Here is a 10,001-nt window from a genome sequence, read left to right as displayed (position 1 = left end):
GGAATGAAATTCAAGCTTCTTTCAAGCGAGGGAAGTGTAATTTTCTCTAATATATTATTATTTTGTATAAGAGAGGAGAGAGTATATATTTTAACATAAGAGGATGATAGTGTAATTTAAGCATCTCTCAAGAGAGAGGAGAGTGTAATTTACGCTAATTTATTATATTTTATTCCCTTTTCTCTTTTGAAAGTGAGATTTAGATTGAAAATGGATTTAAAACGGTTACTACGCTAATGGACGTCCGATCAAAAGTGAACGGTTGTGATTAAAAATGTAAAAAAAGTAGTTAAATAAAATCAGATTAATCAAAACAGTTTGATTACTAAGAGCAGATTTTGGTTCTCCACACTTTGATCAATTGCACTATAGGATTTCCCAGCATCCAAGAAACCTTCTGACGCCCAAAAGTCATCGACACCCAATCTATGATAAGTTGGTCTAGTGGCAAATTATTCTTCTTTCAATCCAAAGGACATGGGTTCTACTCCCATCTATGATAATTTTTGATAAAATAGATAAATATATAATTAATAATAATTTAAACTAATTATATTAATTAATAAAAAAAAATACTAAATTAGCTTCCGCCCAGAGCTCCGCCCAAAGACTGTTGGGCGCTGTCGTGGACCGCCACCGGAAACCTAGCAGGGAAAGTTAGAGAGTGAATATTAGAGAGAATGTTCAAAAGAGTGTTACGGACACTCCTTTAACAATATTTTCAATCAACACAATGCACCGCAGTATAGTTGAATGAAGTAGGAAGGAATCTCTTGTTCTTGATTTTTCTCTAACCCTCTTGCTGAACATGCCTTTGAAGATATTTTTGGCACTATTTATCCTGTTTAGGAGAAGATAAGTTGAGAAAAATCTTGGGCAAACATACCCTAAACCTTTTTACAGGCATACCATGAATGCCAAAATTCATATTTTTGTATTGGTAAAGAAAATTAAGTCTACGAGACAAGCTTTGTGTACAAAAATGACACTTTACAAGTTCCTTCTTTTTGTATACTAAACAGAACCCTGTAATTACAGTATTTATCATATTAAGTATGGACACCCCAACCAATGAAGTTTTTATTCCCTCCTCATGTGCAAATGCCACATCCAAAGGGCTAATATGAAAGTCAAAAATGCATTTGTTTAATGTAAAGCTATTTAATACAGCAAACTTTCTTGTGTCTAATGCAATTATCTTTTTACTGTTGGGAACTTTTACTTTCAGACTTGTCAAATTGAGATTCTGGCTTTGAATGATCATCTTGAGTCTGAGAATTAGATCTATGTTGGTAATAATGAGTCTTTGAATGCTGAATGGCTTGTCTAAGTTCTGCATACATCTTGACAGAAGACCCGGAAAAATTATTTAACTGACCAAGAAATCTTATAAAGCTTGCTCGAAATTGATCAAAACCTGACATCCAATCCTCTGAAGCGTCATCTCTCAAGAGATTATCCGATGACTCGCCAATGTCCGCATTCCAGGTTGGTAGATGAGGATGTTTTGCAACTTTAGCATGGTTCTTCTCTTGACGAGGTAAGAACCGGGTAGTTTCACTAGCTAAACTCTTGATGGAATCCACAACTTCTTGGGTAGGTAATTCTCCAAGCTTTTCCAACCAGATATCACAGGTAGCATAAATTGGTGGCCCGTGCATTCTGAGGAGCGGAAGTTGAGGCCTCCTTTTTTTCTTGCCTGTTTTTTGTTGAAGAGAAACACATTTGTTTAGCCATCCATTTATAGCATCCAGATAGAATTTTTGAGCTCCAACCCACTTGTTAAAACTTGATGCCATGTAATGGAGTTCACTTTCAAGATAGGAAGCAATTTGTTTCCGTAGTTCGGAATGCATGGTGATTCTAGCATGGTTATTGTAATATGCTGTTGACATTATCTGAAACTGGAGCCTGTGGCAATCAAACATAGTTTCCCACATCCGACTTAACCTGACACCAAAGCAAAATAGAAGCATATGAAACACAAAAGCAACAGTTCATAGTTAGCAGCTACATTTTAAACCTACTCAAACACAAGTAACATGTCGATCTAGATTAAAATGTTATTAGCACAATTTCTGAAAGTTAGTAATTCATAAAAAAAAAATAAGGCTTAAATGCAGTTTTGGCCCCTCAAGTTTCACAATTGCTTGATTTTGGTCCCCCACGTTTCAACTGCTTGATTTTGACCCCCTAAGTATTACAATTGCTCGATTTTAGCCCTCCAAGTTTCAATTGCTCGATTTTGGCTCCTCAAGTTTACCCCCTTTTGCATTTGCTAGCCCCCGTTGAATTTTTTGATTAAAAATTAGTTATGTGACATTTTAAAATTAAATAAGTATTTAAAATAATGTTTTTAAATTTTAAAAAAATAAAAATTGTTTTTTTAAAAACTAAATTATAATTTTTTTTATTATATGTAGTTTATAAAATAATTTTGTTATATAGAAAAGTAAAAAAAATAAATTATGAACTATTTTTTAAAAACTTTGTAAACTTTTTTTTTAAATAACAAATAATTATTAAACCTTCTATTAAAAAAAAACAATTTTTAATACATTTTTTTAAAAGCAAATATTATTATTTTTTAATTTTTTTAATTAAAACATATTTTTATTTTTATTTTTAAATGTCACATAAGCAATTTTTAGTCGAAAAAATCAACGGGGGGCTAGCAAATGCAAAATGGGGTAAACTTGGGGGGCCAAAATCGAGCAATTGAAACTTGGAGGGCTAAAATCAAGCAATTGTGAAACTTAGGGGATTAAAATCAAGCAATTGAAATGTGAGGGGCCAAAATCAAGCAATTGTGAAACTTGGAGGACCAAAACTGCATTTAAGCCAAAAAATAAAAAGGAAAGCTAGCAACTTAGTTCGACCAATTAATGAAGTAAAACTTAAGGTGCACTTGCATAACCTTTGGCAAAAAAAAGAAAGCTTATATGTAACATATGATACAACTTTTTTTCGAGCTTTCTTTCATAAGCTACTCCTTCAAGCATATAAGATACATATAGATAATGTGTTTCTTTTTTTTTTTTGTACAAACGAGCAGGCCCTAGACAATAAGTTATCAAATTACTCTTATTTTTGGGGAGAAAAAGACTTTTTTTGTTAATATAAATCCTTAGGACCCATAACCCAAATTTACCTTCTATCTAAGCAAGAATTTGCACACAGCACAAGGAGAAATTAGCCTGTTGAGTTTTTTTTTTGACTAAAGCCTCTTGATTTAAAGAGCATAGAATGGTAATAATAATTTGACAGGTAAACAGAAAAAGAGAGGAAGTATATAGTCCTTTTCACGCCAGAATAACTTTAACAGGTTTGACCTATTTGAATTCTATTCCCCCCTCCCAAAATATGTCATCTTAGCAAATGACACACGAATTAAGAAACATAGTTAATTTTGTATGGAAAAGAGAAATTATAACTTACTTTATAAAATTACAGGAATTGGAAAATTATAGTTATTAGTAAGGGGTATAATAGGAAAAGAAATGCATTAATACTTCACTAATATCGTAAAAGGACATGTAAAATAAGATTTTTTTTTTTGGCTAAAATGATTTGTATTGTGGCACGGAGGAAATATTTCAAAACAAGAAAAGGATAGGAATTTTAAACCATTTATCCTGTTTTGTGAGCCAGACTTGGAATAAAATAACTGTCACCATAAGCAAAAAAATATAATTCAATAATTGAACATTTTGAGGCATTGTTTATGATTGAAGAAAAACTTTCAAATGAAGACCTTGTAAAAATATTCACAACTTTAACTAAAAAAAAAAAATAAATACTAGAAAATTCCACATAAACTTTTTCTTATAAAATCTCGTTTGTAATTAAACATAATTTACAACAGAACATATGACATTGTTCGACAGATGTAGCAAACCCTACCTAGCTAGTAATAAAAATAACGGTTTTTCTTAAAAAGAAACAATCAAAAGAAACTTCTATGATGTTAGACACACCAAATTTTTCTTGTTAGATATTATTAGACCTTTCATTCCAGTAGAAGTGAAACTCTTATCTAGGCACACACCCAACACCTCATTGTTGGGCACAACCAATAAAAACCTTCCACAACATTAAAATCAATTAAATCATAAATCATAAAAAAATCTCTTCTCTCTTTCTTCTCGGTACTTTACAATCTACATATGGTTTCATTTCAATGTCAAATTTGACAAAACCAGTGCACCTTTGAACAATTAATAAAGAAAAATAGAACATGCGGTTTGAACTAGATCCAATTCACGGTCAAATTCACAACTAAAAATTTATCAATAAAATTGGCAATAGAATCCACAGAAGCACGAACAAAAATTGATAATGAATATAATAATAAAATTTGAAATCCTTTCAATTGGTGCGATGGGAGGAGGAGGAATCAATCATGGTGGAAGGTCTTGCCATCGCAGTGGACGAAAACAAGCTGTGTGCAGTGTGGGTGGGTAGTTGAAAACAGTGGCAATGGAAGAAGAGGAGAGAAGAAGGGCCACCTCACCGGTTCGGTTACTTTAGATTTTTACAATTTATATTTTATTTGATTTTAATGATGTGGAAAGTTTTTATTGGTTGTGCCCAACAATGAGGTGTTGGGTGTTTGCCTAGATAAGAGTTTCTCCCAGTAGAAAATATAATGTAATACTATAAAGCTAACACATAATGGCATGAAATAGAGCCTTAGTAAAACAAGAAGAGTCATCATACCCTTCAATCAACTCCTCAAGTTGTGGCTGAAGCTCTTTGTCCCGTAATTCCTCGATTCTCTTAGATATAGAATCTATCCTAAGAATAGCAACTCTAATTCTTGAATGCAGATCCTTGACTACAGCACGGGTTTTATCAATCGTAGAGGTCTTTTCTCCTTTTGATTCCAGATTCTGTAAGAATTTACACTTCATGTCATATTCCTTTCTGATCACCCCACTAGCCTGCAATTACCAAAAATGAACAATGAATTAGCAAATATATAGAAAAATGTTCATATTAAATCAGATAAGGAAGTTATAAAGAAGGTTCCAATTTTGAGGCAGCATACTGATGAAGAAGAATAACAAAGCTATTTTTGAGTGAATTAAGAGTTTAGTAGTTGAGCCTTGTAGTATATTATGTATTGGGTTGTTAATTAAGCCTATAAAAGTTGAATCTAATAATTAGGGGTTTAAGTAATTATAGGTGGTCCAAAAAGTCATTAACTGGGCTTCTTAAGTCTTGGGCTGCATATATTGATAGATGCAACAGAGCAGCAATCCAGACATGGGAGTGTATGGGTGTTCCTGTGGCAACAAGCATCGAGTAGGACAGCCCAGTAGTAACAGTGAGGGTAGTTGCTAAAATTGGACAGCCACAGACAGAGAATGGCTTACAAGAAGTAGGCTTCTTAGGCAAGGTTTTAGATCGTTGAAAGAGAAAAAAGTAAGCAAATTACCCAATAATTAGAGTAAATAGAAAAAGATATAAAAAAGACACCATCCTATTTCAATACAAAGTTTTACGATTTTATTATGTGTAATATAATTGATTGTGTCTCCTAGGGCTATGAATGTTGTTTTCAAAGGATTGGTTTTTCCATTCAAAAAGGGGTAGCGGCGTAGCTAGTTTCCCATTTCTCTTTCATTCATGTGTAATTATCCTATATTTATTAAATAATAAAAATTATCAACTACAAAAAAAATAATTGATTTGTTGATTAGTTATAGCATGTGCCTCCCCATTTTGGAAAAAAAAATAAAAAATCAAACTTCCAATTTGCGACATAGTTGGTTGTTGCTGTGCATGTGTGTGTGTGTAACTGAAAGTAGCTGCATCAAACCAATAAACTGTTTCACTGTTAACACTTGACATATACACCTTTTGCTTAAAATACTTCTTAAATTTAAAAGTAAAGATAAAGATGAAAAGAAAAAAAAAAACTTGAAAAAAGAACTTCAGAGGATAACCAAAATAATGAATAGTTTCTATAATTGTTGATAAGAAATACATAGTACACATTACCTTGACTTCATCATAGAGCTTCTTTTCCCATGCAAATAATCTATCCAAGGTCGATGCATGGCTTCCAGATATCATATAGAAATTATCGAAGAGATTATTTGTATGGTCGTCTATATCATCTTTTGAGTTTGCTCCCAAAGGGTTTCTGGATGAAGAAGATCGAGATGACATTGTCCTATGCCAAGTTAAGTACTTAACCGAGTTTTGAGCAGGTTCTTCTAAGAAAATTTAACAAAAAAGTTAGATACAGAATTCACGTAACAGAACAAACAACAATGAGTATAGATAGATTATATCTTATAAGCTTCAATTCTCATAACACATCAGAGAGCAGTTAAATACCAAGATGAACACAAAAAGGTCCTATTAACAAATAAGGTAGAAGAGAAACCCACTACTTTATACGATTTTAATATGAAACTTCCAATAATCTCTTGAACAATTCAAACAATATCAGTATTCAATAACAGATGATGCAACAAAAGATGGTTGGCAAAAATCCTGGTAACATGAAAGAGCAAAATGAACAACAAAAATACCTTCTGGAACTTGACTTGGGTCTTCCCCACATGAAAAACAAGCCTTCAAAAATGAGGACGCCATCGAACCATCTGTTACAATTAAGAATTTACATGCTTAAACATATGCTCATATGAATTACATTACATAGTAAAGTAAAGAGATTGTTTTAACCCTGAGAACAACAACAGAACATTTTTAGTCAAAAACAAGTAACAGGATCTCAGTAATAGACGTTTTTGCAGGAACTGCCTATATAGCCTATCATAATGTAGTCTACAGAAGTGGTATAGTTATTAACTACAAGGAAAAGGAAAACATATCATACAAAAATTCATTTTTTTTATATTAATTGCAGATCTCTGCAATGGATTCGGTTATTCTCCTTGCCATGTAAAGAGTGACAAAACAAAAAGACCAAGTGCAGGGCTCATGTCTTGTGTCCTAAGACCCAGCGCAGCGCAGCGCAGGTCTATCTACATGATCCTTTGAAGTGAAAAATTCATAAGAGGGGATCCATGGCTTACTAATGAAATGCTAAAAATTTAATATTCATATGTAAAGTGATACAGATAGACATGTGGAGAATAAAGAGCTATAGGAATTACTTTCTTTGCCTGGAAATATAGGACGAAAGTGCAACTTATTTGCTTCAAGCATTCTTGGAACCTCTTTGCCAGATTCAGATGCTCTAACAAAGAGAAATTCAATTTCTTTCATGCTTGCAAAAAAGTCCTTAGGTACAACTTTATTTTCACTATGGCTTTCTTTCTCCACTGACTTAGGTGTTTCAGTTGGAAGCACTGATACAGGAGTAGCTGTCTTCAGCAGTGATACATCAGGAGAGGCAGAGCTCCCCTTCTCCCCATTAATGGTCGAATCCCCCACCAGAGGCTTATGTGTACCAGGAAATCCATAGGCTTGAACATGGTCATTTACTCTATTAAAATTTTCAAATTTGCGGACGAGGGTATCTGTGGTAGGCTCATCATCAAATTCATCTTCAGAGTCATGAGAGATCTCGCTTCCTTGAGAAGAAACCTTCTCTTCATCATCTTCCAACTCAGGAATTCCTTCCTCCTCCCTTAATCTTGTTATATCATTGGCAATTCCCAAATCTTGGTGCATTCCCTTTCCTTCTTGAAAAGAAAATTGATGGTCAATAGGATGAAAAAGACCAAAAAAATCCCATGGTGGAGTTCCATTTGGAAGATTAGAATCTTCAAACGCTGATGTTTCAGACCTTTCAGCAGAACGAGGAATGGCATTTTGCTGAGTACCCGATGATGTTACTGTTCCTATAACAGGTACAGGTGGTTTTTCTTCTACCTTTTTAGATGAACTAGTGCTAAACTTCATATGATTGGCATGGAATTTAGTAGAGCTGGGAGGAGAGGGCGTTGGAGAAAAGTTTTCAGCTGGATCAATGCGTTGTGATGCAGATGGTGAAGAGAATGAGAACTGAGATGAGGCCTTCTCATTAAAAGCAAGTGGCTCGGGCGTTGCATTAGTGGAAGTATACAAGGAAGATTCAATTGGTGCCTCAGGTTCTGCGAATTTCTTCAGAGCTGTTCCGGTAATTTTCAATGACTGAACATATGAAACATAAGCAGCTGCAAGTGAGCAACGCCCATCAAGTGCTTGCCTAACAAATTTCTTCCTTTCACGGCACAGTTGGAGGGCCTTATCATCATCCAATTTGGAGGTCGAAGCCCCCATTATTAGCCCAGAAGTAGATTTCCTTTCCCTTTATGCAAACTTTTGAGAGAGAGACTTATATCTGCAGATTAACTCAGAATTAAATGTATTCGAGAAACAATATGTCAATTATATACAAGTAGGAAAAACACAAAAATTACAGATCAGAACATTGCCATTATATAGAAAAACCATATTCTGAAACATTAACAGTCACTAGCATCAACTCTAAACAAAGAGGTGTATGTGTTATAGTTATAAGTACTATGGCTCAGCGTAATCAATATACATCTTGACAGAAAAGTTGACGAATAAATCAGCCCGGCACACCGGAAATTAAACTTATTTAAAAAATTGTTAATTAATAGCTAGTTTGGATGCAGAATTTATAGCTGGACAATTAAAGAATATAATTTCGTTTCGTAAAGCAATCCAAAAAGCTATTGAATTAGCTGAACAGGCCGATACAAAAGGGGTTCAAATATAAATTTTGCAACGTATCGACAGAAAAGAAATTGCATGTGTCGAATGGTTCAGATTCTCCACAAGTAATAATGAGCAAAACAACAAAAGAACCGTAAAATAACTACACGGATTTAAACATTAACTTCTCGTGTAAGTTAAAATCAGCTTCTCCATCTTATTTTGTTTAAAAGCACTCTCACCTAACTTCTACATAATATAATTCATGAATGAACACAACCATAAACTGATTTTAATTAATAAACTCCTATAAGCTAATAGAACTACTTAAGTCAACAACACAACTAGTAACACCAACAATTGCTGAAGGATAACAAACATAATCAAAGTAGAAAGATCACACACTCCTCCATATCACAACAAACAAATTTCCAAGCAAATATTTCATTTTTCTGAAGAAAAAAAAAAATCAAATAACACAGCAAACAAATTTCCAAGCAAAATTTTCATTTTTCTGAAAAAAAAATCAAATAAATAAAGACATGAAATGAATATTCCTAAAGCTGAATTACCCAACCCCACCCTAATCTAGCATAAAACAAAAACCAAACCCACATAACAAAAATTTCCACATCAAACATACTTAATCATTATCACATGTATCTTTTATAAAAATATATAAGGGCACTAAAATATGTACAATTACAGAAAAACAAGACAACCCAATTAAGAAAACCATAATAGCAACAAGAGAACGAAAAATTTCACAGTGATTGGAGATGCAGAAAGAAATGAAATTTAACACCAAAGGAAGCAACTAAGTAAGAGAAAACACAAACCCACTTACAAAATAGGAAAATAAAAAATGGGTAATTCTGAAAAACTGAAAAAGTTTGAATGAAACTTAAATAGCACAGTAGTACATGAATTTGTTAAAACAAAGAGAAGAACGGAAATAAAAACAAAAAAGGAATAGAATTTGATAAAGTTGAGAAATTTGAGGTACCGAGAGTGCACTGAATAAGAGGTGCTAACGAGGGAATTGGATTCCGGCGAAAATCATGGACAGAGAAAGGGAATACAGCAACAGCAGTATTTTGTTTTTGGTTCTTTCTAGAGAGAGAGAGAGAGAGGAATTGTAGTGAGAGAAAGTGAATAAGATCGAGGGGTTAGATGACTTGGATCGGTCCATGCAAAAGGCATAAAGTTAAAAAGAGATTCTTTCTCACATCTTATGTAGAGTTTGTGGGACCCACACCAGTTTTGCCCTTTTCAATCTCATCAAAATTGTGCTTACCTTTGTTTGTTCAACCATCTAACTAGAACTTTGACCCATGCGGTGCATGTGTCTAATT

At 33.5% G+C, this 10,001-nt stretch overlaps 1 protein-coding gene across 1 annotated transcript; it reads right to left on the bottom strand.

Moving 5' to 3' along the window:
* Positions 1 to 911: 911 nt before the first annotated feature.
* On the bottom strand, positions 912 to 9,965 carry LOC123905756 (protein ROLLING AND ERECT LEAF 2-like). Its single transcript, XM_045955481.1, has 6 exons — positions 9,653 to 9,965; positions 7,134 to 8,305; positions 6,546 to 6,617; positions 6,007 to 6,224; positions 4,720 to 4,943; positions 912 to 1,950 (listed from the first exon to the last, which is right to left on the bottom strand). Exons 2-6 carry the CDS (start codon positions 8,242 to 8,244, stop codon positions 1,203 to 1,205), a joined length of 2,373 nt encoding a protein of 790 aa, XP_045811437.1. The 5' UTR covers positions 8,245 to 8,305; positions 9,653 to 9,965; the 3' UTR covers positions 912 to 1,202.
* Positions 9,966 to 10,001: the final 36 nt, after the last annotated feature.

Source organism: Trifolium pratense, linkage group LG2 (assembly GCF_020283565.1).
Source record: "Trifolium pratense cultivar HEN17-A07 linkage group LG2, ARS_RC_1.1, whole genome shotgun sequence".
Taxonomy (NCBI): domain Eukaryota; kingdom Viridiplantae; phylum Streptophyta; class Magnoliopsida; order Fabales; family Fabaceae; genus Trifolium; species Trifolium pratense.
This window is presented reverse-complemented; position numbering and strand designations above follow the sequence as displayed.